Below are 27534 nucleotides of genomic sequence, written 5' to 3'. Positions count from 1 at the left end.
TTTTTTCATTCAAATTCTTTGAGAGTCTTTAATAGAGTATTCTTTAAGAATATTCTATTAACAACACATTCTTAAAATATTAATATTCCTTCTAAAAGCCGTAAAATCTGATAGCTGCAGCATTATGCATCAGCACTGGGAAAACATCAATCCTCTGTGTTTAACCAGTTTCAACCCCAGGCAGTGCCACCCAACCGGAGGTCAGAACTGAAACAAGAGCTTGGCTGCTGTGGTGTTGTTTACACCGTAGTGGGTCGAGTCAGGCCACTCTGCATGTATGCATGTTGAGGTGAACTGAGGTTGGGCGGGGGGGGGGGAGACGGAGAGGACTCAGCTTTAGAGATGAGTCATATGTTTACTGGACCTCGAAGTGCAGCAGCCATGTCTAAGATTTATCATTTGTGGCAGTAGACAGGGGGCAAAAACATTTTCGGGTGAGGAAGGGTGCCCAATGTGTGTGCGTTAGATTGGTAGATTGGTGATTATGTGCCGCAGCGCATTGTTTCCCCTATAATAAATGAATAATAACTTACAGCTTGCAATGCATTTTCTTGTCTGTCCAAATGACATGTGGCTTTTATTTTTTTATCTATTCATTTTTACTTGCAGTCTTAAAGTTATAATGGAGATGCAGTATATTGGGGTAGGGGATATCACAATGTGCAATGTACAATACCTTCCTCATTCCAAGTTATGTTGCTTTCTTTCACCACATGCTTGTGAATGCTATAACCTCCAGCAACTCCTCCAGCTTGCCTGCCCTCCTCCTCCTGGTGTCCAGCAGTAATCGTGTGTCGTGAGTCGTGTGCAGAGTGATGTATGGGTCCGCGGAGATGGGTAGGGCCAGGGCTAGCTCCAGGCCATGTCCAGAGAGCAGCCAAGTGGACAGACAGTGGCTACATACAGGGGTTTGGCACCTAATCAGAGATATGGGGCATGAGAGGGGAGGCACACATTTGTGTAAGGAGTTTATGCCCAATCCTCCCTATCTCTCCCCTGTTATCTGTTCATCCATTGTTGTTGTTGCCCTCACAGGTAGTCGTGTAGATTTCTGATTGTTTCAGAGCGTGCCTGTGTGCACGCCTGCACAGCTGAATGGTTAGGTGTGACGTCCGCCCAGCAGTGCGAGGGCCGGTCACTCCGGATGGCGCTCATCAAGGCCGCCGCGGCGCTCGGCTCCCGCGGCGGCAGGTGACTCATCCTCACCGCGGGGCGATGGCGCTGAACGGCTCGTCGCCCAGCAGCGGGAGGGTGATGTCAGACAGTCTGCGGAGCTCGCCGTCGCAGCGAGAGACTCCACACAGCGCGCCCCTGTTTGCGAATGACTCGCGCAGAGAGACAGAGCGAGACAGAGAGAGAAAGCGAGAAAGAGAGAGAGAGAGAAGGATGAATGGACAGCACTGTCTGAGTCTCTATCCCCCCTCACACACACACACACACACTTACACACACGCACGCACGCACACACTCACACACACACACGCACGCACGCACGCACACACTCACACACAGGCACGCACGCACACACACACACACACACACACACACGCACATCTGACTGCATCTCTGGTGAATACTGCCCAGCCACTGAGAACATGGCAGTTATCTAAAAGTCACCCAAGGCTTTCCAAGAAATGCTTGGAACATGGCGTTTCTTTTGTGAAGAAAAATTGGCTTCTGTCCAAGGCTACTGTCAGGGCTCATTTTGAAAGTTGGATGACTTTGGGGAAATTACATTATTTTAACGCTGTTTCTAGTTTGATACTCTGTCATGGTATCACAGGATGTCCTGTGCCTACATTCCTGTGGTTTGTGCTTTTCCTGTGATGTGTAATTTGTGTGTCATGCCATGATGCAATTGCTGTTGCTGTGGATATATGCTCCTGCCATATTAACTAAAAAAATACATAAAGAGAAAGAGACAGAAAAGAGTGGCAAATATGCTCTATATAAGAGCCCTGTCACAGGTGTGGTGGTCACCATAGCAATATGACTTCATACTGGCAGTCAAAAGCTACAGTGGAAGTGAAACTTTTATACTTGTGTACTGGCCCTGTCCAATTTTCCACAAAAGGACATCTTCCTTGTTTCTGGGTGGCAGCAGAGAAGATTAATCCTTCTCTCCCTGTCTGAGAGCTTGTTGTTAGGGGCTTACTAGAACCCTTGCCAGTGTATTACAGCTATCAATCCAATTCTGACAGGCAAAGATGTGATGACAAACCCAGTACGAATCACACCTGTTAGACCGTGTGAGTGCCTAAGTGAGTATGCTCAAACTGTTCTTTCATTTGACGCAACGACTGAATCACTCCTCAGTGTGTTGCATAAGAGAATATTTTGTTAATTGAGTGGCTGATCCTTGGCATCTCTTAGATGTGGTGATCCTTGCTGAGACCATGAGGAACTGATTCGAAAACGGCATAGAAGCCTTGTGTAGTGTTTTCCACCTGCTGGTGAAAAGTGGCATTGCATGCATGTTTTCCTTAATTCACTAGCACAATAAAGATTCAGAATTGTCATCCAGATCTGAATGCAATGAAATAAGACTCACATTTTTTTCAAAGCAAAACACTTTTATTTAACAGAGTAATAAATTTAATTGTGAATTATGAACTTTTACAAAAGTAGAAACAAATGGTTTTATATTAAAAATATAATCATACAAATGCAAAAAGGGTTCCTTAGAGATTTTAAATCGAAAATATTCTTGTTTAACATATAGGGGAACTTTTAATTGTCACATCTGCAGTCTGTACCACTGGGGTAGTATATGCTAAGCCAGCTATGTAATCAGTTTAAGTACAGTAACCAAATTCCTGTCTTTATTTTTAACTTTGCCAAGCATAGTGCACTAACACGGACAACAGACAGGGGGTAGAGCTCACAACTGGAACATAGGCAGACAGTAAGGCTAGGACCAGGGTCCATCTCTTTAACATCTCACAGTGTTTATACACTTCTCACCATGTATACTGACACTGAATGACATTTTTTAAATCTCCACCTTCTCTTTTTACAGTGCTGCACTAAAACCTACAGAAAATGAATGCCTCCCCTTGATTTCCAACACTAATTCTCCACTCAGTGCTGGTGGTCCTTTTTGTGTAAATACATTTATATATAAAACTTTTGACCATTTTGATTTTGCCTGTGCACATTATACGTGAAGCTTTTTTACACACTCTGCAAGACATTCTGAAACACATCTTAGGTAAAGTTACATGTTAACAAGTACAACAGCGCCATGGTTGAAATATGAACCAACCCTCAATCATGAGTTTAGTGTCCTAACAGCTAGTCCACACTGTTGCCATACGTAGCAGTTCTGTGGTATTTTCAGACCAAGGCATTGCTTAGTGTTGAGTCCTGAATTAAAGCTGTGTGGTTGAGTTTCCTTCGGCGCACTTTGAAGTTGGAGCGTGGCAGTGGTACAACTCTATCCCAGGAAAACATGAATGTGCCCTTTAAACTGATTTAAACTTTACCGTTTTCTCACCCTGCCATTAAAATTACAGTTGGTCTGGAAGCTGCAATCCATTGGGCGTGGGATCAGATGAGCGTGAAGGAATGAGATGGGAATGAGAAGAGTGCATCAGAGAGAAGTTGGGCAACTTGCATATATCAGGGAATGAAAATAATGTGTGATTTATTGCTAGCCAGTCTGTTACCTCTATGGCAGGGTGTGTTACTGTCTTTGTGCATTCTTGTCTGAGCGCCGTTGCTTGACAACATGTGTGGGTGAGGACATGTGTGTGTGTATGTGTGTGTGAGTGTGTGAGCGTAAGTGCGCGCGTGTGTGTGTCTCAGGTGTGTCTCTTCATGTGCAGGGCCAGGTGGTCGGAGCGTGAAAAGGCCCGCTGACACAGAATGCACTCGTAGGGTTTCTGCCCGGTGTGTTTGCGGTAGTGTCGGGTCAGCTCATCTGAGCGGGCAAACTTCCAGCCACACCCCTCCCAGGTGCAGTGGTATGGCTTTTCACCTGTGGAGACAATAGGAGAGATGTAGCTTGTTGTTAGTACTGTCAAGTGATAACCTATTACACGAGGAGTATTCACAAATGCCCATACATTTCAATACAGCATTCAGTTTCATGCTCTAGAGTGTGCTTTCTTCAGAAATCCAAACAATTTAGGCACATTTGTGGTGTGTCTTCAGATCATTCAAAAGATTTATTAACATAAATCCCCTTGTTTTGGTGAAGCAGCTACATTATTATCCTATATTTGTTTTGTATTCAGATTTTTACTTTACAGATTTTATTCAGAGACATTTACTGCCCTCTTTGATTTTCTTGAGACTGGGGTTTGACCATTGCTACATATGTAGCAATTGTTTGTTCACTGAATATTTTCCTTGCCTTATTTTCCCCCAACAGTATAACAGTATTTTGTTACCTGTATGAGTGCGAAGGTGTGCTTTGAGGTGGGAGCTCTTGGTGTAAGTCTTGCTGCAGCCTGGGTACTCACAACAGTGAATTGCAGCCCGTTTCTTGACAACAGTCTTTCTGTTGCGCTTCCCATCTGGGCCTGCAGGGGGCGCTGAAGAACTTGGGAGGAGGGATTTTGAAGAGGGAAAAAAATTGGGTGCATGATAGTGGGTGTAGGTACTTTGATTCGGGTAAACTCCAGGGTAGTGGTAGTTTGGGATGAAGTTGTAGTGATGAGGGGGGATTAATGAGGCATCTGTGTCTATTGTTGGTGTTTGAAGATATCGGGTATCAGGAAAAGATATTGCAGAGGAGGAATGAGGGTAGTAGTGTCCAAAATCCTGTGGCTTCCCCTTGCCTTGGCCCACAGCAACCCTTTCACCATTTCGCTCCAGGTTGCTCCCTACAGGGAAACCAAATTGGTCCACAGGGGGTTGTGTTGGGTAGGGTTTCCCTTGTTGTTCCACACCGTAGCTTCTGTGATAGAGCTCTGGTAAAGTAGAGTTGAGGGATTCAACAGGTGAGAGAAGTTCAGCCATAAGGCTGCTGTTGTTTAAATGGTATCTGTCTGTTCCGACCTGCTCCTTTGGGCCCCTTCCTTCCTGTGCATTGGGTACGTACAATCCAGTTTGGTCTTGCAGCGTGAGTCGTTGTGAACTGTAGTCCAGAGGAGGGTTCAGCTCAGGGGATGAGCTGCCCCAGTTAGACAGTAGGAACTCCATGTCCCAGCAGGCTTCATTGTCATCCTCCAGGTGCTCCTCTGTCAAAGACTCAGGGGGCTTCTGCTGGTGCGTGTTTTGAGCCCCAAAGACTGTCTTTTTCTCCTCAGCCTCCACACTGACAGAACCATCACTGAACTTCCACACCTAGTTGGGAGGGAGGGGCAGGGGTTAAAAGAGGCAAATAGCGGAATAAATAAGAGGTGGAGAGAGTGAATAGAAACGATGAGAGAGATAAAGGATGTTTACAGAGACAAAGGAAGAGATAGAAATGACAACTGGGTGGACGAGAAAGATGACGAAAGAATTCTACTTTCACTCTTGTTAAATAAGTGAAGACACATAATGATTCTATTATCCTAATTGTTATTATAATATACTCCTAATTAACTAAATCTTTGAGTTATTCGCAGTCCATGTGTCGCATCGATATTTTGTTGTTATCAGCAAACTTGGTTTTTGTAACATAATGTTCTTCATTAATTAATTAAAAATTAACAAACATTTCTGTGCCATAAAGTAAAATGTACGAGATCATACATATAATGAAATGCATATACATGGCAATAATATGAAGAATAAAAGCAAGAAACCAGATGCGTGTCAAACTGGGTAACACTGTGGAGTTGAGAGTCCTGGTGGTTGAAGTCTTAGGGTTCAAATAGATGGAACGAGGACTGAAACTCATGGGCCAGATTACTATTACCCTTTAATAAGCTTTGTATCTAAATAGCTACATGAAGCCCTCAATCAATATTAATAGTTTCAAATATTTCTAAAACTCTTCCTTGTGAATGTATACTTTAGAGGGAGCAGAGGGTTACATGCATTAAAACAAGAATTACAATGCTGTAGTAATGCAACTTACTGTACATACCATCTCCATGTATAACCACTGCTGTGCATATTTGTTTAAACATTAGGGAAAAAGGAAAAAAAAACTTACCTTCATCTCTTCAAAGTTACAGAAGTTTGAAAATGAACTGAAGGAAGGCAGGACTGCCTGAGTCAAAGCCATCCGAGCACGCTTGCACAGAAGTATATAATGAAACACCAGCAAAAAACTGTGCAAAACCTCTGAAAGAGGTTTTTTTGGTGTGATTAGAGTGATGTAAATATTTAAGGGCTTAAATAAATAATATCATCAATTACCATAAATAATAAAAAATATAGTAAATCACACTTGTCTTGTCTGAATTCCTTACCCCCTTTTTGTCCCTCAATTTTAAATTTCACTTTTGACTCCTTCAGAGTATTCAGACACTGATGGGTGGGGCTTGAATATTCACCAACAGCTTATTTACATGTTCCAGTCTGTTGTCTGTGTAAGAACAGTGACCCAGCAATTCTGCTATCACCTCTGTGATGTTTGTGTCTTTCCTATTCTTTGTGATCTTGATTGAAATCAGACCTGTTTGCATCTTAATATCAGAGCCCCTAATGGCTTTCTGATCCTTTGCAAATAAAGAATAAATTGAATGAAACTGCACGATTAAAATGTTTTGAATGTGCTACTTTACTAAATACAGGTCAGATATTAGGTACATGCACTGCTGTCATAGCTGTTAGAATAATATGACAGCTCTTAAATGTACTAATATTGTGTGTGTGTGTGTTTGTGCGTGTGTGTGTGTGTGTGTGTGTGTGCGTGTGTGTGCATGTGTGCGTGCGTGTGTGTGTGTGTGTGTTTGTGCATGTGTGTGTGTGTGTGTGTTTGTGTGTGTGCATGTGCGTATGTCTATGAGTGCATGTGTGTGTACCTGGACAAAAACATATGCCTTTCAAAATGTTGGTCTTTTAGACTCACTCACTTTTAGACCCTCACTGCAACGGATTGCTTTATTTTGTCAGTGTACACATTTCCATTCAGGTTTCAGCATGGTGAACATGTTCTTCCTCCTCTCTTTCTTTCACGCTGTCTTGCTGCGCTGGAAGATTCGTTTCTGGGAAGACCTGTGCACGCAGGGTGATTATAGAGGGGTCGTGTTTATCAGCGAGTGAGGCACGAAGACAGACTCCCTGTTCCAGGACAGATAATGGCAACCTGGCCCCTGACAGCCACTGATGACTCTTCACAGCAGATAAAGACGCGCACTTCCACTACACGGCATCTTAGGAACATCGCTGAAAAACATACTCACAACGTTGTATGAAAGCTTGCCTATATGTCCAGCAACACCTGTATTTATGCGTGACCATGCTATTGCCCCAAGTTATCAAGAGAATGTCTTCATTTGCATTATTTCAAAGAGTAATAAGCTGTAACTGCACAGTGTTTTATTTCAGGATTTGTGTTGAATATTAGTGTTTGTTTTCCCTGGGATGGTGCTCTAACTTAGCCTGGGGATGTTCATTTGACTATTCTTTCAAGCTGCAATCCCATGAACATTTCTGAAGTTCTTCTGAAGGCCTTTTGGCTTATTTTTGTGGGGTTGGAGTTGTTCTTATGTATGTCTGTTAGGATCTGAGGGGGATAAACCAGTTCACTTGCCTTTACGTAGTTCAACCTATTTATTTTGAGTACTGCACGAAACCTAAATTAAATTATTTGACCAAGGAGTCGATTATTCGACTCTAGTCGCTAAGCATGGAACTGGTTTTGTCTACCACATCGGTTGGCAACGGGTTGCTATGGCACAGGCGCATGCAAACTGTTTGCTGCTAAGTGCGAGGTACTGTGTGGAGGAATACAGATAAGCTTTTAATACACATTGTACTTTGGTAATTTAGCCACTTTGGTTATTTCTCTTTGGCAATGTTGTAACGCTTTTTTGTACTGTACTAAATAGTAATAATGACAATATCTGATCAGATAAATCTGTAAAACTACAAAACGCTTTAACAACACGTGAATCATTTCAGGCTACTGTCATTTGTCGTAGAAGGCAGTAAGCAATCTTCAGTGAGGTGTATGCAGCTGTGAATTGCTAATATTTTAACTGTAACGAACATCATTGATAATGAGTGAGTGACAATCCTTGTAATTAAGCCGAATATTTAAAATATGTCGCCGAACTATGCATATTTAATTTATAATCCAATAGTAATGCTAAACGCTACCGTTCACTATTCAGTGGTTTGTGTTTTGTGTAAGTTACGTGTGCTGATGTGAATGTGTAATGTATATGATGTTTGTGCATATAGTAATATCATTGCCCCAATGTTTCTTAATAGCTTTAACAATTTTGACCTGCGCTGTCTTTACAAATTCTGTATGACCACTGTCAGGCGCGGACAGTGATGCAGCGGTCTGAGCGAGCTCCGCCGCCTCTCTGCGAGCGGCCCCAGCCCCCCAGGCCCAGCGAGGTGGGGCAAGCACGTCAAATGAACGAGATGTGGCGGTATCTGGAGGAGAGCGGTCTGCAGCGCTGCGCCCACAGCCTGTGTGCCGACACGCTGCGTCACGCTCAGGCAAACGAGACAGCAGGCTCGCTTACGGTCCCAGTCAACCCGTACCCCGCCTTCGCGGGCCGGCTGCGACAGCTTGCGGAGAGGTGGGATGCCTAACAATGTGGGATGTGGTGGGATGCCTCTGTGCTATGCAGATATCGTTTTATGTTTGACGGTGTGGTGCATACTCATCCCTGCAAGAGAGTAATAGCAATAAAATCAGGTGTCTCGCAGATCGAATCTGTTTTGTATGCAGGAGGAGGATGGCTAAGCCGAGCACTGAGGAGAGATTCAAAAGGGCAGTCTCCTTCCCCACCACCCTCACTGCCGTCAAACATGTTGCAGGTCAGGCAAGGCGGATTGTTAATCAAAGCCTGTATTTCAATGTTATTTTTGGTAGTCATTGCCTTCATGAGAGGTTTGCCCTTTCCCACATATCAACTATAATCAGTGTGGAAGCTCTGCTCATTGTAATAATATGGATAAGGCAGAAGTAGTGTGTGGGACATTGGTGGCTTCCGCTATCTACTATCGTCTGTCTACCTGTACATTCAGGTGCTAAAGGGTGCTCCCATGTGTGGGGTGTTCCCAGCATCCTCCGCTGTGTAAACCCACGGGAGATGAGGCAGTACCAATGGCTGCTGGAGGATGCAACCCCTCCGCTTTCGAAGATGGGCCACCACAGTCCTTACACTGTGAGTCTGCATTGAGAATGCACTGCGTCGCAAATGATCACCCTCTGCTCTGAGGCGGACCATGGCCCCTTTCTGGTGTCTTTGCATTACATGACATTATTGGTATTTTAGCGGACGCTCTTATCCAGAGCGACTTATATTGGTTTTTTATAATGTTATCCATTTATACAGCTGGATATTTACTGAGGCAATTGTGGATTAAGTACCTTTCCCAAGGGTTCAGCAGCTGTGCCCTAGAGGAGAATCGAACCGGCAACCTTTTGGAGTCCTGCTCCTTAACGACTATGCTACACTGCCTGAATAACTGAAGGGCTCCCTCTCTGCCCATGCCTCAGATCCAGGCCGCCTGCTCCCTCACAGGACCCTGCATATTCTCTGGCACCCTCCTCCCCGCCTCTCCCGCACTCTGCCTGGATCTGCTTCAGATCTGCATCATCGCTGGGCCCGACCCGTGCCGTGCCCGGGCCCTCTTCGCCCGCTGTCTCCGCCAGGATGTCATCAGGATGAGCCAGCAGGGCCGCCACCGTGTCCTCGGGTCAGTGGAGGTCAGAAGGCGGCATAACTGCAGAGGAAGCTGAAAACCACAATTCATACCCCATGTACTGCGTGTAGTGCCGTCTCTCTGATAGCCAAACGAACTTAATTCCTCACCAGGATAAGAAAAAAGTTTGGGGTTTGAGGTACACAAAGCACTAGAACCCATAGAACATTAAGGATACATGGCTATCGGTAGATGTATGGACTTCATGTTATCAGTTTGTAAGTCTAGTCAATATCTCATGCTTAGCACAACCTCCAAATGCCTTAATATTTTCAGGTGTCAAAGTCATTTGTTCTTGTTCAGTTCATTTGTAATTTTGTATATAGTGGTTGTTTTTGTTTATTGCAAATACTGTACAATGGCACAGTAATGTTTTTAAAGTAAAGAAACGTACACATATTTGATCTACTCCTGGAAGAAGCAGCTGACATGTTTGGATAAACTAATTCTTATGGTATGTAATAAATGTGTTGACCTTTTTGTTATTAAAAAAATCCATTAAACTTTGACATCCTCAAAGTTGGTAAGAAGATGAGTTTTAAGTAGCTTGCTTTGTGCAACTGGAGCGTACAATTGCATGCTCATTGTTTGAGATAGTTGTCAGAGAGTGGCAGCTAAGTATGTACAATCAGCAATTTTGGAAAACAGCTGATTAGTTACCGAAATTGCATAACGTCACTTACATTAAAATTAAATCAAAGTCTTCTACTGGATTTAACTTTGGAAGTCACCTACTATGCACTTCCTTTTTAAATCTAGATTTGTTTGAATCACCTGATCTCTTTGTTTCTCATTTATTTATATTTTGCAGAATTACAGTTCCAGCTGATGTTAAAGGTGGGACCAAGGTGTTCTCCAAGGCACGTATCTCTCTATTCTGAGACAGGCGTTTCTTCATGTGATCAATAATGTGTAACTCTTACCTTACACTAACACAAATGTCACATATCTTGTAGGAGGAAGTCTCTTTGCCGGACTCAGGGTTCGAGGAGGCGGTTCAGAGCTTCCTGGACCGTGACAGGGAGGGGCTTGTGAAAGTGCTGTGCATCTGGAGGGTGGACCCCAAAGGCCTACGCTACCAAAGGGGCAGCAAGGCCTATTGCCTCACGGTCATTCAAACTGCTTCTGACCACAAGGAGAAGGAGAGGTGAGAGAATGGAGAGAAATATCTACAAACTCTCAATGTCTCTGATGTAAAGGATGCGTGGTGTTTTCCCACTACAAACAGAGAATAAAATGCTTGATTGCTGACAGCAAAGTCTTTTGTAAAAAATGAAAAATGGAATATTCAAAGCATTTAATGAGAAACATGCCTGAGTCTGAACATAAAGCATCACCTGTGTGCCTTTCGATGGAATAGTCAAAATCCAGTTTGTAGTTTTGCTGTTTCTGACACTATAATGAATGAATATTTCACAAATGGATACTGCTCAGTCATATGAGTTCATTATAAACAGACCTGGCAATACATCCTATTTAGACACACCCAATTTTGATACTTTTTTGTTTTAAGATCTGGCTCTTTGATTCTTTAAATATATAACACAATGATAAAACATTTCGCATTTGCAGCGTCATTATCTTGCTGCCCTAAAGTGAGTGACAATGGGTAGTAATGGCTTACATCTTTCCTCTTCTTCTTTTTGTCAGAGTGCTTTCTTTCCCACAGCGCCCCCTGCTGTTGCTGTGCTGCAGCGTGTTCCCCCAGCAGGCTCAGGCTGAGGCTTACACCCGTGCTCACATACCTGAGCATGCAGGTCAAAAACTTCCCTGCGCTATAACCTTTTTTCATGTTTATTGCATTGTAAGATCAGTGATACGAAAGAGGAAAACTTCAAGAAAATAATGCCCCATGCTTGCTATATATTTGTTCTGCAGCAGAGAGCATCGTGGATGTTTTTGCCCCGGTCCGTAACATCTTGACAGGGGAGCTGTCAGCCCTGCGTCTCCCCCAGGATGCCCTCCCTGCAGCTCATCTTTGCTGTGTGCTGTTGCTTCTGCTCCTGGAGGCGGATGGCAACACACGCAGCACTGAAATACAGACACCTCCCATGGAGGTGGGGCTGAGCGCTCACTCTGAGGTGTGTGAGAGGGCTGGGGTGCTGAATGAGCTGTAATCCTCTCTTGATTCTCTGCATTAAATCAGTCCATTGTTTTAGTGTAGCACCTTTCATAGTGGTATCGCTGCAGAGAGAACCTGAGAGAGCAGGAGCTAGTGTTTGAGGTGCTGTCTATTGGATGAGCTGCTGGGCTGAGGTCCTGACTCTCTGTGGTATTTAAATACAGCATCAGATTTACCGTATCCTAATTGTAGGGTATCTTCGGCAGCTGCGGTGTCCTGGTCAAATTCCCAATCTGGTTTTGTAATCTCTTCCCAGTTTAACTGACTTAGTAAATCTTTGGTCTCTATTGCCAGTGATATGAGTGAGTTCTTTAGTGGAAAATGGCTTCTTGCCCACACACACACACACACACACACACACGCACACACAGTGGTGGAGGATGAGGCGAATAACCTCACTTTAAAAAGCTTTGAATTCCTTGTAAGGTTGAATTCCTTGTAAGGTTGTAATTATCATTACTCACTCTCTGTGAGTCGAAAACAGGTGTGCCACTGTCTCCGGGGTGATCCCTGGAGTAGTCTGGTTTGCTTCTACATCTGCATTCAGAATACTTCCATAATCCAGTCACTCCTCCACAGAGGTGCCTGCATCGCCATGTTTTGCATCTTGTTGCTCACTGTTCCAGGCTCTGGAGCAGCTCTACAGGTTCCTGCAGGGTCCGGCTGCTGGGCTGTGGGCCCTGAGGCAGCACGCTCTGTCCCTCTGCCAGCTCCTCCAGTCCCAGCCGGCAGAGGTGAGGAGGCGGGCGTTCCGCCAAAAACAAGAAGAGCATAGCTACCTGTGCATATCAAACACTTATGTCTTGTTTTTTTTTACCAGGATGGGTGCAGATGCACTTAAACGTGGCAATGCTAACAGTGCCATTGTTAAAAAGTAAATGTTGAATGTTAACAGACCTTAACTGCAGCCTTTTCTGTACTTAATCACCTTGCTGCATGTGAAGGAAAATGGCAAAGCAGACCTACGGATTTTCTGAAGTTACAGACTAAAATATATACTTTAGGAGCATATTCAGATCTGTTAGGTTGGACTGCTTTTCTTCTTAGCTAATTAGCTAGCTAACTTGCTGCCTTATGTGACCACACATTAGCTTTTTAGGTAGCTTGAAGCTGCGCTGGTTGCTAGTTGTCGTCCATTGTGCAAGATGTGGATCTGAGAAGGGTAAGACATCTGATGTCTGCTTTCAGAGCATGGATGCGGAGATATGCGCCGTCCTGGCTGGCCAGCTGCAGGAGCTGCTTCTGGATTATGTGACTGAGTCAGAGCCCCACGACAGTTGGTGCGCTGACTCACAGCACTCCCTGAAGAGTCTGCGCAGCCAACTGCAGGCTGTGCGCAGCCAGCTGGCGCATGGCCCCAGTCATACCGCACTTGCACAGCTGAGAGAGGTGAGGCGGGGAAGGGGTGGGAGATGCGCACTGGCGTGCTGTAAGCATGTCTCTCGCCGTGTGTGTGCTCTGCACAGTGACGCTAGCACATCTCTCTGCACTGTATGCTCAGCGGTGTAGGCATTCAGAGGTGCATGTTCAGTACTCTGACTCAGGGCCGGCGCCATGGGGGTGCATTCCACCCCCAGGCGGACCTCAGTGCACCCCCCCAGTTGTCTCTTTATATCCCAGTGTCTACATAGTATTTGTTATGTTTTTTTTTTAAGATATGACGTTTTGTGCCCCCCCAGTGGATTACAAGTGCACCCCTCTTTATTTTCTCTGGGCGCCGAGCCTGCTCTGACTTCATGCCTCTGTCTGTTTGAAGAACAGTGCTTGTATAGTCTCGCTCTGTCACTGCAGTGGTATCGATGATACTGTATAGTCTCTCCCTCACATATGCAAATCCAGTGGTGCTGGAGGAGCAGTGTTTTGGAGTGCCAGCTGGTGTCAGACTCCCTGCCCTGGGTACCGGTCCTCAAGGACATCCTGCAGAAGGCTGAGCCAGGGGATGGTGCAGTAGAGGTAACTAGGAATGACTCAAATTTGTGATTGCATGCTTCTGATTCAGCTCAGTCTTACCTTGCACTATTAATACTTAGGTATCCATAGTAATTGGGTGGGTGTTCACCACCATGAGAATCCTGTGGTTTTGCACACCAATGATGTTAGTGCAGAAAGTTAGAAACATGTTAACAAATCTTATCATAGTGATTAGTCACTGCACAGAGACAAATTTTGCACTACAGGAAGTGACCAAACTGCACCCCTGCTGTTCCAGAACCCTTGAAGGCGTTGTGGACCACTGTTTTGTGCTCCGTATGTGACTAAGCAGGATATTAAACGAGACACATTCAGTGGAAGAAGATCAAAAACATATTGTTGATAAAATGAAATAAATGTGACTCTCGTAGAAGTTAAAAAAGAGGTGGGACACAGTTAGGGGGTAATGTCTCACTCCTCTTGGTCACTGACCACAGCAGCATACCAGTGCAATGCAGAGAGCAGTGTTGGACAAAGAGCTGCTGTACTGCACAGAGCGTACAGTGCAGCTAGGACGCGGTGAGGACCCTGCACACCTAACAGGCGCGGTCTTACGGGTAACTTGCACATATGCACACACATGCATGAATGCACGCGTGCACATACACACATACAGATACACACACATACATATGCACACACATATGTGTGAACACGCACATGCACAGGTTTTCATGCACACGCACACATGCACTTGTGTGCATACACACTTGAATAGTAATTAATTATCACAGTAATTACTAGCATGTTAAGTAGTATCTTCATAAAAGTTGTTTTTAGTAATTTTTTATAATAAATATAAATAATTTTTTCATTAAAATATCAATTGCTTAATATGAAATACAAAAGAGTGTGTCTGTATATCTGTGTGTGCGTTTCAGTACCTGGTGGACTGTGAATTGGACCGTTGCTGGGAGAGATGTCTATGGACAGTGCTCTCTGTCTCCCCGCTGCCTTTTAACCCGTACATTTCCCTAGTCCAGGAGTTCAGGCTCGCTGCGCTCAGGTCAGGCCCTCACTCAGCGCCGTCCATCCTGTGTTGTCTGTGCACATTACAGCCTCTTACTTTGAGTTGGCTCAAAAACAGATGATTGGAAAACAGATCATCTTCTGTCATTGGTACAGGTCTTTAGTACTAAATGTTTCGTAACATGATAAGGGGAAGACTGACAAATGCTGTCTGATTTGGCGGGGTGGTATTATGGCCTGCCCCCACAGGAAGTCACTATGGGAACAGTCAGATGCGGAGCTGCTGAAGCAGGTGCTGCCGCCCCAGACTCTGACCCGCGCTCCCGGGGGACTCCTGCACTGCGGGCCGGGGGGCGAAGGATTCGGCCTGCAGACTGCTCTCGGGGCCTCGCATCCTGACCGGGTCAAAGAGTGTCTGCGTCTAGCTCAGAGCCTGGAGTGTAAGCCCAAACATGCTGGGAGATTCAAGGTACTGTACACGAGGAGCTGATTTGTGTGTTTTTTGTTGCACCTGCATATTGTTATAATCATAGATGCTGTCAAATATATACCTAGACAATCATATGCCACCACAGTATGGTTAATGCTGCGTGCAGACATCTGAAAATCCATACAAACTCCAGATGTACCCACAGGCATGTTATTATCAGTCCAGTTCAGAGCAGGTGACCAAACTGGGAAATATGAGCAGAGCTATAGTTGCTTTGAAATTGCATAAAAATGCGTAATATAAAAAAATGAATTTTCGTATGAAATATGAAATGTCTCACAAGATACTGCAGTATCACTAATTGCAATATGTCATGGCATGCACCAAATGGACACAGGCTGACATTATATCTGTAGTTTTCCAAAATCCTGTAAGTAACAGCACGCTGTATGTCCGCAGGTGGAGAGAAGCATAGCAGTTGTGTCCCCCAGGGCATGGCTTGGGACGCTCTCTCCCTTCCTTTGTGGATTGCAAGTTGTTGAGTTCTGCTACATAAGAGCGCCACCTGGCTGCCTTGAAGAAGTGCTGCAGGTGTACGCCAAAATGGGTAAGCAGGATCTTTAATCTTGTTTTTAAAATGTATATTCATTTTTAATATTGCTTAGTACCTGAAAAAGGATTAAAAAAATAAGATTTCAACTTACGGAGGAAACTGTCCTAGAGAGAACGTTCCTCTGAAGTGAATGGTAGTAATGATGCTTTGCCACTAGAGGGCAAAAAGGGTTAGAATATGGTCCTAGTTATTGAACACAGCCTATTCAGCTCTTAATTTCTACACAGCTCACTCCTGTCTTATTCATTCTCTGGCCACTCTGTGCTCCCCCATGTAGTCCTGTCTGAGCTGTCTGAGCTGGGTGGGAAGGATGGCCTGACTCCATACACAGTGCACCTGGGCCCTGGGCGGGCGTGGCGCATGCAGCAGGTCGCAGCCTTCCCAACCCGCTTCCAGGAGTGTTTCATAGACGCCTTGCGACAGAAGCACCCTGTGCACCTCCAGGTAACAGCATTAAACCACAAAGCCTGGATGGAGGGGCGGTGGTGGTCCCGTAAATCTGCTGTTTGTTAGGTTGTTGTGTACGGTGGTCTGTATGCGCCTGCAGGTGTTCCGGGCCCCGCGTGGGAGTGCGCAGTGGCGCTTCCTACCCCTCCAGAAGCACTTTGTTCTCTACTGCCTGCATGAGGATGGATCCACGTGGCTGTGTCTTCCCCATCACAACCCTCTGTTCCTCTACCAGGCTGTCTTTACCTCTTTGGACCAAGCGGCCCTCCACCTCCGCACCGTCGGTATGTGCCTCTACTAGCCTTGCACTCCAGCTATGCTCTCATGACTGGGGAGTTTGAGGACATTCGGGTGTTCTGTTTTGTTCCACTTTGCCCCAGGAGAACCCTTCGGCAGTCTAGACTGTGCAGCAGATTATCTGCGAGTCAGACCTGTCTGGTTCCTGTTGCTGCAAAGCTTCCAGCAGCCTGCGTTGTAAGCGCCGCCCAGGACAAAGATCAAAAATAGTATGCCCTGGAGGAGATCCCAGGGTTCTCTGAGGATACAGTGGCTTTCTATTCTGGGCTCATGTGATGCTTCATTCACATCTCTCTCCTCAGGTCATCGCTCTTATAAGCTGTTGTGGCTCTGCAGTGTTAAAATGGGTTCTAGCTCCAGAGTTACCCTTCTTTACCCTCTCTGCTGTAGCCTAGGCTGGGTTTTTTTCTTCAGGGTCTGAGACGAAGGAGTTATATCCTGTCTTAGACCTGGGGAGCCCACACAGCTGCAATATTAGGAGCTGTGGGCCCTGCAGCTTTACAGCACTGATTTGGTGGGGTGGTTCGTCTCAGGAGGAAGCTGCAGTTTTGTGGTTTCACAATAACTGATGCTCACCTAATGCTCTTCCAGGAAGCTGTCCCCACTGCGGTCAATGACTTAACCCTAAATTAGCCGCGGGCCCCAGCAGTGCCTCACAGCACTGCAGTCAACACTCCAGCAGTACCTCTGTCCCCATGTACTGGTCCTCTTCATGCTCTGAAATTACTTCACCATCCAGTTCTCTAAGACCTCTGTCCAATGTGGCCTGGCTGGGGTGTATCCGATTACAGTTTTCAGTGTCATGATCTTGCGGTTACAGGATAATTTTTTTTTTACAGGATCAAGATTTTGAGATAGGCAAACAGTTGCAGGTCACAGCTTACTTTGGCATGTTATACAGTGCATAGATCCGTAGGGTGTCTATAGCAACATACATCCACAAGGTGTCAGTGCATACACAAGTTTTCCTTGTCAGAGGTTTTGAGTCTCCACCAGATTGTGGCTCATGTCAGTATTTATAATAACTGGGTCTTTGCTGCATATTAAAATGTATCTTAATTACATTAAGTGCAGCTGCACTGATGCACTGAAATGCAAAAATGCAGTAGTCTCAATAACTGAATAATCAGTAGACTCAATTAGTCAAAAATTACTTGTTTGGCTTGGAGAACTCTTCGAATGAATGCTGTCTTTGCTCAGGACAGGATCCATTCAGTAGTGGCAGTCTTCAGCAGGTGATGTCAGAGGTGGATTCCCAAATCACCGACGCTTTCCTGAGAGGCGAGATACTGCAGGGCTACCGGTAAGTGGCAGTATCACCAAGACTGTGTGCCATAACAGCCTCACAATGATGCTTTGTTAACAGCAAATAAATTACTTGCAACCACAATGCTAATGTTTCAGTTTCAAGGCACATCATCTCAAACCCTGTGCTGTTTGGTTTTTTTTGTGCTGTCTGGTTCATCCTGGCTTGTCTATTTCACAGCACCTGACTTTGCTGTGTGTTTGCTTATAGTACACGCACCCTCATGCGACTTGTGTTGTGGGTACTAAGCAACAATAAACAGTTGAATGGAATGGTTTATGGAAGTTGGAATATGTTTGCTTCTCTGTGCTCTGGCTCTGCTGCATGTTAAGTTATGGCAGTATGTGGCAGTACGTCTTTAGTGTGGCATCTGCTGGTGCTTGTATTACTCTGTAGTCTGTGCTGTGTTTAATGTACAGTTCTTTGCACATGTACACTTGTATGTGTATCAGCTTGTGCTATCCCCCAACACAGGCTGGTGGCTCTGAGGTGTCTGGTGACAGGAGAGGAAGCCTGTCTGCCGGACTGCTGGAGAATGTGTCACAGTGTCTGCGCTCAGCTGGAGTTCCTCTCTGCCGTTGCCGAGGGCCTGCAGGTCAGTGAGGGGTCACCTTTCAACCGCAGCCCCAGGCAGGAGGCTGCATGGAGATATGTTAAGGACTGGACTGGGTGCATTTCTGCCACTGTTTCTCTGTTTCTCCTCTGCCTCAGGAAACATGAACTGATCATTCTTGTTACTTTGATTCAGGGCCTCCTGGAGCTGGGTGAGCAAGGGGAGCAGTCGGCACCAGGACAGACAGCGTTACCATACCAGGCAGCCATTGGTAAAGAGTGTCATGAATTTTCTGTTGCGTGTAAAGAAAATGTGCTGGGATGAGGGAATTTCTTTCCTGTGATTTGTGAAGAGTTATGTGCACAACACATGACTAGAGCTTTTATGAATTACTCACATTTAATAAATTAATGATTTGCTTTTAATTTTTTTTTTTCAAGTGGAGAAAGGATTCATGAACAAACCATAAATGCAAACACTCGTAATGTTTTCAGATATTTGTGATTTTTGTCATGTTGGTGCCTTATTAATTATTTGTTTCCCACTTGATCAGGTTTTTGCTTTTTTGCTGGTCTTTTCTTTCCCTTCCATGCTCAGAGGAGATGTCTGAAGGCCTCTCCTGGCTCTTAAAGCAAACACTGCAGCACCCTGAGGCTCTGGCGCCCCCTGGAGTGTGGGAGACAGTACTGAACTGGCAGGAAAGTGTGGCGAGGGGTAGCAGGGCAGTGTGGGTGAGGGGTGTGGTGGGGGTCTGCCGGGCTGTTTCGGAGGGCCTGTTCCGCGACCTTCACCCTCTCTGTCACCAGGTGCAGGCCCTGCTAGACAGACTGGGTACTGCTGGAGAGATGCGGGAGGTCAGGACAGAGGTCTGCTGCACAAAAATGGTACCCCCCCACTCACAGTCCCACCCCCACGGAAGCCCTGCATGCCACAACCAGAAGCCCAGTCGCAACGTACACCTCACTGGGGCACAGGCCCTGGAGCTTTTCTGATTGCCTCATTGTCTTGCGGTCCATCTGTTAACTCTTGGATAGAGTCCTGCAGTCCTTGGAGAGAAGGAAATGGGATATGTCTACAAGCCTGCATCTGTTATGATCTACGTATTGCTGTTTATTCTTGTTATATGCAATGAAAATATTTGATAACACCCTTATGACACACAAACACACACTGTAATTTTTATTTTAATTTATTTTATGTTGTCTCGGGAAAGTGCCGCCAGAAGGGACCCAGAAGTGGCTCAGCTAGTTAGGGTGCTTCTTCCAAGTGTAGGCTCAGTCCTATGGCGTATGTTCAAATCCAGCAATGTCATCTGCCAATAAGGACTGGGAGCTCACAGCAGCAGAGCAAATTGACCTTCTGCTGGGGATAGGGGTGGGTAGATTGACCAGGGCCCCTTTGTGACACAGCTCTTGGCTCGTTCATGTCCCTACGAGTTGCTCATATGGTGTCAGTTATATGCACCTATCTTCTGTTTGGTGCCTGCTTCCTGCTGCTCTGTGTAACCTGGGGTGCTGAAAATAATCATAATAGGTGTGTGTGTGTGTGCATATCAGAAGATTGCGTTAGTATTTCACCTCACGCTCTTACGCGAGTGCATTAGTTGTTGCAATGGGATGAGCCTAATGAGCAATTAGCGATCACAAAGCGTCTGTTGAAAAAGGAGGGAGGGAGAGGAAAAGGCAAATTGAAATGTATTTAAAGCGTTGCCTCGGAAATGAACAGGGAAATGATGAAGAGAATCGGGAAATGAAAAAGAGAATGAGAGCGGCCGCAGGCTCTCTCCAGCGAGGGCTGGTGTTGGGGTTGTGACTGTCGGTACATGACTCACAGCATGGAACACTGGTGTAGCTCACTCAAGAATGGTCCTCTGCTTGAAATTGTCCAGATGTAAACCTGCTTAGGTAATGGAATGGTTAAGACATAATAAAATATGAGTGCTTTATGTTTGGTCGCCATTTATGATATGAAGTGGATTGATAAGCAAATAAATGTATACAGTAGTTATCAGACTGAGATAAATTATTTTAAATATTGTTCCCTGAATTCCTGCATGAGAAAAAAAAAATAAAAAAGGACTCTCTCAAAGACAGTGATAGTATCTATATAGATGACTCTGTCATTTCTGTTGCTGTAAGTTTTATAAGAAGTTCCTCCTCTCTACAGATAGTCTTTTCTGAAGGTCTGAGAGTAAACTACCACTAAAACATCTGGTAAAAAGCTGCTGTGGTTTGAGTTTTGCTTCCTGTTTAGGTGACATCAGATCCTTGCTTACGGTCAGGGGGGACGTTCATGAACAGGGAAGAAGTGTTTCCATGTAGAAAGACCTCATGAGAGCACCATTTCCCTGTCTTGTGAGAACCGTGTTGCATATGAAAGTGACTTTGCACTAGGTGGTTCCACAAACCACACACATGCATGCGCACAGATACACAAAGACACACACACACACACACACACACACACACTCCTAGCTATATCCTGTTCAGTTTGACAGTTATAATGCACTGAATTTTGGGTGAACTGCGGTGAAGAATGCCAGCAGCTCGACAGTACTGCTCAGTTAAAGAGTTAGTCCTCATAAACAGTTGTATCCTGCTGTTGTGGGGTAAGTATTTTTTCTCTGCTTTCCTACATATGTAATCTAATCTTAATGGGAAAATATCTTGAAGAAGGCTAAAAAGGCTAAAAAGTCCTTTTAGGGAAACAAAGAAAGCAGAACTTAATGAAATAGTGTTTGTTTGTATAGATACCTAATATTTTATACATAAGCTTGGACTACATGGAATGACCAAATTCAGGTAATTTTAAGAGACAACGTTAATCTTCCTTTCTCATGGGTGGTTTACATTTTTCAAATACTGAAACGGAACGGATGCAGTCTGATGGTGTTTTGTTCTCTCCCAGTTTCAGCCTCTGTGTCAGACCCTGCCCCTCCTGTTTCACCGGCACCCTCACTGTCCCAGGAGGCGCAGGAAGGGGGTACGGTACACCTGCTGTGTCAGGCCCCTAGGGGCCACACCGGGGTCCTATTCCGTCTCTTCAGAGTTCAAGAGCTGGTGGACAGCATAAACTTCGAAAACGAACAGCAAGGAGCCCGATTTAGTCTGAGAGGTGATGCTGTGGCCAAACAGGCGTTGTACTGCTGCCTGTATAAGACTCGTGACGGAATCTACAGCAACGTCAGCCCTTATCTGACAGTGGGCCCAGTTGGTGAGTGTGCGGGCTGGGTTTGGTGTACTGTTGCTCAGTGTGGAATCCTCTGGCTGGATCACACCAGCAGGTTGCGTTGAATTTGATGGGCTTGTTGCCTTGGTGATCCTTGTGCTGAACACATTGGTGATGCTTGGTGCTGTTTTGTCAGAATGCCCAGATTTATTCAGCCTGCGACTTGATGGTATTAGTGCAGCAAGAAAAGAGTTCATGTGCACCTGAGTGCAGTCATTATAAAAGCACATGTAAATATTGATGTAAATATTGAAATATCTGGATGATATTGATTTGTATTTGAAAAACTCTCTGCTGAAATAAAGAATCAAGGATGGAAACGGGTGTAGATTTTGAAGAATGTATGGTGTTGCTCTGCGGATGATAGCATCACTGTCATCGCATATGTGTGAGCTGTATCAAGACATTAGCCTTCAGATAGCCCTCTTGTACAGTATGTAATTGTAAAAGGACTGTGGTTTTAAACTTAAGAGTATTGCTTAAAAAGGACGTATGTGGATTATTCGAACACGTGTTTTGATATTTTGGCATTTTCAGTTTTTAGTATCAGCATGTGACAGTTTGATTTAGTGATGGATAAGCATGCTCTAGCCCAGCTGAGCTATGTTTCATTTGTTCATTTGTTTTCAGGGATTGTGTCATACTGGCCCAGAGTTTACTGCTTGATAGAGCTAGACCCATTAAGAACACTGAATTCAATTCATTGCTCACAATAAAAAACAATAAGCCTGATGAGCTTATGTACTTAGAGCAGTCTCAGTGATTCCAAATGTCCACATGTCTACTATTTTCCCCTCTGTCCAATTTGGCCTCTTAAACATTTATTCTTCTCTCCGCAAAGCCAGTCTTATTTATGAACTAATTACTGAAAAAATGTAGATGTTATTCATTTGACCAAAGCTGGGCTCTGACAAACGAATTGTTTAAAGTGGACAGACCAGATGGCTGCATTTTTACCCCCAGAAGCTTGCCTCAGTGATTAGAGGAAGGAGAACTGTCTACATTTAAAACTCCCTGATGGTTATGTCTTCTGATAGTGGGGAACATTCCGTTTATTAATGAGTTTCTTGGAAGGGCCTTACTACATACAGTATAATAATCCTGCCCCTCCACAGTTATGGTAAATCGTCCTACTGTACTAATCAAATCTTATTGAGGAACATGAAGACAATCCCATGTTTTTTTACAACACTGTAGCTCAGTCAGCAAACAAATGGATTTACACGTTTTGTCCCTTAAGGCAGGACTAATACAATGTGTTATTATTTGGGAACCAAACTGGTGCCAAAACCCTCCCCACCTACTGTAAAATGGTACAGTACAAGACTCCTAACATTGCCTCAGTCACTGCCCATTAAACATCACACTGACTTCCAAGTACTGTCTTCAGCCATAAAAATTTTATGTGGGTTTGCATCTTAATCCAAGAAAAACCACCAATGCACTATGGCCATGCCTTTAGTCATTATGCCCTAAAACAGGGGCAAATTTGCCATATATTTTATATATCTAGCAAATGCTGTCTGTCTGTTTAAATCCAACTTTAGAGTTAATCTCTTGAGCTTTTGCTCTGTCTGTAATTGGTCATATAATTGTTCATTATATGATGGTTTCCTAAAGCAAGGTTTAGGGAGCCCTGGGGGTGGGAGGGTGTTCAAAGGAACAGCCGTCTCTAAGCAACACTGAACTTGCGATTCTACAGCTGTGTTTCTATTATGGATTTTGTGGAAGAGTTCTTTGTCTAAATTGTGTAAAAACTGTGCCATACTAAAGACAGATTACCTTTCCTGAAGAAGTGCAAGACAAAGGAAGACAGATATCCTCAGACATGCTGTACCTCCGTTATTACAAAAGAACACTCCCATCCGTTTTGAGAAACGTAGACGTAGACGCTCAGCTACCAACTGGCTGATTTACAGATTTCATTGTCCTTCCTCTTTACATTGTGGTGGGTGTGTCTCACACACAGAATCTTGCAAACACACACACACTCACACACACACACATACACACACACACTCACACACACACACATACACACACACACACACACACACACACTCACACACACACACACACACACACACACACACATACACACACACACACACACACACACACACACACACACACACACACACACATACACACACACACACACACATACACACACACACACACACGCACACACACACACACACACACACACACACACACGCATACACACACACACACACACGCACACACACACACACACACACACACACACACACAGGTGTGAAGGTATGCATACACACTCATATGGTCACATTCACAGATACTCGCAGAGATAAAAGCATGTGGCAGGAAGTGTGGAGAAGATGACTTCACTGAGGTGTGACCGTTAGAGATAAAGCTGGCAGCAGCTGAAACAATGCGGTGACTGGAACCTCAGTATGACCTGCCACATCCCCTAAACTCTTACACTGAGGCCGACAGGCGTGCTGCCATCTCCACAGAGCCACTCAGCCACAGAATGAAGCACACAGTGCACCAGTTGCTCTGCAAAGTATACAGCAGCTTCCCCTTCTTCTCTGTGTGCCCTCATACATATTCTCTGTAAAGCACTTAGTTTGGTGTGTCATATATTCTCTTATTGGTTTATAAGAAAACAGCTAACATTTTCATATATCTTATATATAAATAAATAAATATATATATATATTTGTATCGCAGGGCAACATTGGCCTTCATATTTGAATAATCTCATATTTTCCTCCATTTTGTTCTCTTACTCTTTCTCACTTCTCCCTCCACAGTTCCAGTCTCACCTCCCCCACAACCCTTCTTATCAGTGGAGCCCCCTGGTGGCAGGGTCAGCCGGGGCCAGAGTCTGTCCTTCCACTGCTCAGCCCCACCCTTCCAACGCCCCACTCCCCAAGCCTTCCTCCTGCTGAGGCGGGGTGCAGTGACCGAGGCGTCTATGGTGTCCCCGGTCTCGCTGGTGTCGCGTTATTCCGCCGCCCCTGGCTCGGAGGTGTCCTTTGACGTCGGCCCAGTGAGGGGAGAGGAAGGGGGCTTTTACACCTGCCTGTACCAGGTCGCCCTGCCAGAACATGGTCAGATAAACTCCTCTGCCAGCGAACCCGTCCGTGTCACTGTCTCAGGTGAGAATGACAGAAAGAGACAGGCAGGGAGTTCCCCTGTATAGCTCAGTGGTTGAGGTGTTTGTGCTGATCGCAAGCTATGCTCTGATGGAACCCCGGCCATATCATCAGCCAGCGATGACTGGGATACTACAGCGGAGGACAAATTTGCTTTTTCCTTTGGGGATAGGGGTGACACCAGCAGCCCCCACTGGTCAGCTGGGCACCCACATTCTCCAGGATAAAACTGCACATGTCCGATGTCTGTGCAGGCTTGACAGGGGGTCTGCAGCATGAACAAAAGTGACTCTTGCCAAGTGTTTCAGAGGAGAGCATGTGTTTGTCTGCACTTTCCTGGGTTGTTAGTGGGGGATGTAGCGATGGATGGCATATCTATGCTACAATGGGAATGTTCTAAATTAGGGAAAAGGGGAAAATATCATTGTGCATTCCAACTTTTAAAAAAGCGAAAAGACAAAGAGAAGATGAGGGTCAGTACTGGATATGTTAGTGATGCACAACAACTTTATTCATTGAATCAGATATAACTTTTTTATCCAATCAAACAGTAGGTTCACTTGGGGGTATGACATAAGCTTCATCAATGTCACTTTCGGGGAATTATTGTCTGTGACCCTTCAGCAGTACAGCAGTATGCAGCAAAAGCCATTGAAAATATCCTATAGTGATGTGGTGCCCAAGTGTGAATGTTCTGGCTTCTCTCTCCTCTTGATGTCTTCCTCTCAGAGCTGCTGCCTGCACCCACGCTCTCCCTGGGTCAGGACCCAAAAGACCAGTTCAGAAAAGTTCTGGAGTGCAGGGGGTCGCCGTCTTACCCCGGGGTCCAGTTCTCATTGTTCCACGTGGGCTCCTCGCTCCCTGTAAGCGTCCGCCGTGCCCCCTCGACCCGCCACGCCGTGCTCTTCCCCCTGCCCGTCCACCAGCGGGACCCGGACCAGTACCAGTGCCAGTACAGCGTGCTGCTGGGTGACGGCTGGAGGGAGTCAGAGCGCAGCCGTCCCCTCGCCGTACCCACCCCCACGGGTGCGTATATGTGCCAGCGTGTAGGTGTGATGCGCGACGTTCTCTGCAACGGTAATTAAAACCGAACTCGCCTCGCTAACTGTGTGCTCTCTGCTTGGTTCCATCTGCTCCATTTATTGCCTCTCAGACACGGATGTCGTCACGTCTCCACCTACTCCTCCATCAGGTAACGCTTCATAAATTTCAGCGTATACTGTAATCATTCCCGTTCCTTCCTACACAGAGAGGCGCAGTCATTAAAGGGAGCTGCATCTGAGCGTTAATCAGCTTCACTTACTGCCAACTCCCATCCCTGTTTATGTTCGCATGCTGTAAATTAGCACCCAGTTTATTTATTTGCATCTCTCATCTTCACAAGGCATTTACTGAAGCATTTCAGGCACTTTCAAGTCCCTTTCCTTATTCAGTACACCCCAGTATGGCTTACCCTCTCTTTGTGCTACTTTCCCCCCTGTGTGCACCCTTGTTAGATGACTGGTAAGGACGGAGAGAATCCCAGTGTGAACATTATAAACCCTGTCCCCCCCCCCCCTCCTCCCCCTTCCTGTTTTACTGATTCACTGGCCCACTCAGCGATGTCAGAAAACGCTCAATGCTGAGGAGGCCTCTGATTTAGTGGATAGGGGAAGGGGGGGGGGGCAGTGTTGTAACCCAGCATTAAACTGTGTTCACTGAGTGAAACAGAGGGCTGTGCTCTCCTTCCCTTAGGGTCTATCGATTGGCCACTGGTCGCAGGTTCGGTGTCAGCTGTCCTTCTGTTCCTGGTAGTGCTGGCTGGGCTGGGTATCGCCATTCACAGGAAAGGTAGGGAAGGTAGTCATTTAGGGCTCTGTTTTACACAACTTTATTCTTTTAAGAGCACGTCACACCAAGTTCACTTGCATTTGGTTCACATTGGGTGTACTTTCAAACAACATTCCCTCTTTTTCAAATAAGCTTTTCTTCATTTCGGACCAGGGTATACAATCAGACAAATTAATTCGGAAACACACTTACATTTGTTCACAGCACTTGCAACAACACACCAAAATTCTGCTAGATTCAAATGACGTCTTTTCAACCGCTCACAGTGGAGATTCTTCAGTTAATATATAAGTATGATGAAAAATACAGCAAGTCTGTGTACTGTGCTCTTCACGCTTCTGTTTGAATCAGCCTGTCCACAGTGCACCCACTGCACCAATATTTATATATAAATATTAAGTAAGGCTGTTCAAACAGATGACTGTTGCTGCAGCCGTGATCACCTTGCTCCAGGATATAACAGCAGTGTCTGTCTCTTTACATTTCAGTCAAAGCTGTGGCAAAGGAAAGAAAGAAAAGGTGGGTATAACACACAGGAAGTCAGTTTAGAGTAATTTGCATGCCATTAATTAACATAAATAGTGTTCTAGCAATGCATGATATCACATCCTTTGATGTGTAACACATAAGAACAGAAATGTTCTTTACTTGTGTACAGGGAGGAAGCCCATTTCTGGAAATGCATTCACCCAAGAGACCACATCCTTGGCAAGTCCCCTCATTTGTTTCATGCTGCTTTGTACTTTGTACTTGTTTTTGTCTGAATGACACATGTGTGGTCAGTGATTAGGGCCGCTTGACCTTCAGAACTGATGAGCTGTTTGTCAAAAGTGAGGATCAGAACAAAGAAATGA

At 45.2% G+C, this 27534-nt stretch overlaps 2 protein-coding genes and 2 long non-coding RNA genes across 4 annotated transcripts; 3 read left to right on the top strand and 1 right to left on the bottom strand.

The window, feature by feature from the left end:
- Positions 1 to 3372: 3372 nt before the first annotated feature.
- On the bottom strand, positions 3373 to 6256 carry klf1 (Kruppel-like factor 1 (erythroid)). Its single transcript, XM_036543130.1, has 3 exons — positions 6092 to 6256; positions 4395 to 5292; positions 3373 to 3979 (listed from the first exon to the last, which is right to left on the bottom strand). The coding sequence occupies exons 1-3, from the start codon at positions 6161 to 6163 to the stop codon at positions 3804 to 3806; spliced, it is 1146 nt and encodes a 381-aa protein (XP_036399023.1). The 5' UTR covers positions 6164 to 6256; the 3' UTR covers positions 3373 to 3803.
- A 4495-nt stretch (positions 6257 to 10751) lies between these two features.
- Positions 10752 to 11700, top strand: LOC118773960. Its single transcript, XR_005004794.1, has 3 exons — positions 10752 to 10918; positions 11422 to 11528; positions 11650 to 11700. It is a non-coding gene; the product is annotated as an uncharacterized LOC118773960 (long non-coding RNA).
- Positions 11701 to 11822: 122 nt separating this feature from the next.
- Positions 11823 to 26357, top strand: LOC118775645. The gene is made up of 18 exons (XM_036525696.1): positions 11823 to 11828; positions 12520 to 12627; positions 13082 to 13282; positions 13733 to 13846; positions 14746 to 14870; positions 15083 to 15302; positions 15723 to 15870; positions 16154 to 16320; positions 16424 to 16607; positions 17821 to 17923; positions 18401 to 18521; positions 18675 to 18750; positions 19077 to 19310; positions 21387 to 21692; positions 24506 to 24853; positions 25580 to 25876; positions 26004 to 26042; positions 26347 to 26357. The coding sequence occupies exons 1-18, from the start codon at positions 11823 to 11825 to the stop codon at positions 26355 to 26357; spliced, it is 2808 nt and encodes a 935-aa protein (XP_036381589.1).
- A 223-nt stretch (positions 26358 to 26580) lies between these two features.
- On the top strand, positions 26581 to 27379 carry LOC118793579. Its single transcript, XR_005005662.1, has 3 exons — positions 26581 to 26680; positions 27169 to 27199; positions 27339 to 27379. It is a non-coding gene; the product is annotated as an uncharacterized LOC118793579 (long non-coding RNA).
- Positions 27380 to 27534: the final 155 nt, after the last annotated feature.

Source organism: Megalops cyprinoides, chromosome 1, assembly GCF_013368585.1.
Source record: "Megalops cyprinoides isolate fMegCyp1 chromosome 1, fMegCyp1.pri, whole genome shotgun sequence".
In the NCBI taxonomy this organism is placed as follows: Eukaryota; Metazoa; Chordata; class Actinopteri; order Elopiformes; family Megalopidae; genus Megalops; species Megalops cyprinoides.
The sequence above is the reverse complement of the archived record's forward strand: the minus strand, read 5'-3'. Positions and strand labels throughout refer to the sequence as shown.

Excerpts from the sequence above, each read along its gene's own strand:
- klf1 (XM_036543130.1), bottom strand. The coding sequence starts at position 6,163 with ATGGCTTTGACTCAGGCAGTCCTGCCTTCCTTCAGTTCATTTTCAAAC. Across the intron at positions 5,293-6,091 it reads GTAACTTTGAAGAGATGAAG|GTGTGGAAGTTCAGTGATGG; the intron begins GTAAGTTTTTTT and ends CCTCCCAACTAG. Across the intron at positions 3,980-4,394 it reads ACACCTTCGCACTCATACAG|GTGAAAAGCCATACCACTGC; the intron begins GTAACAAAATAC and ends TTGTCTCCACAG.
- LOC118775645 (XM_036525696.1), top strand. Across the intron at positions 16,608-17,820 it reads CCTCCACCTCCGCACCGTCG|GACAGGATCCATTCAGTAGT; the intron begins GTATGTGCCTCT and ends GTCTTTGCTCAG. Across the intron at positions 18,751-19,076 it reads ACCATACCAGGCAGCCATTG|AGGAGATGTCTGAAGGCCTC; the intron begins GTAAAGAGTGTC and ends TTCCATGCTCAG.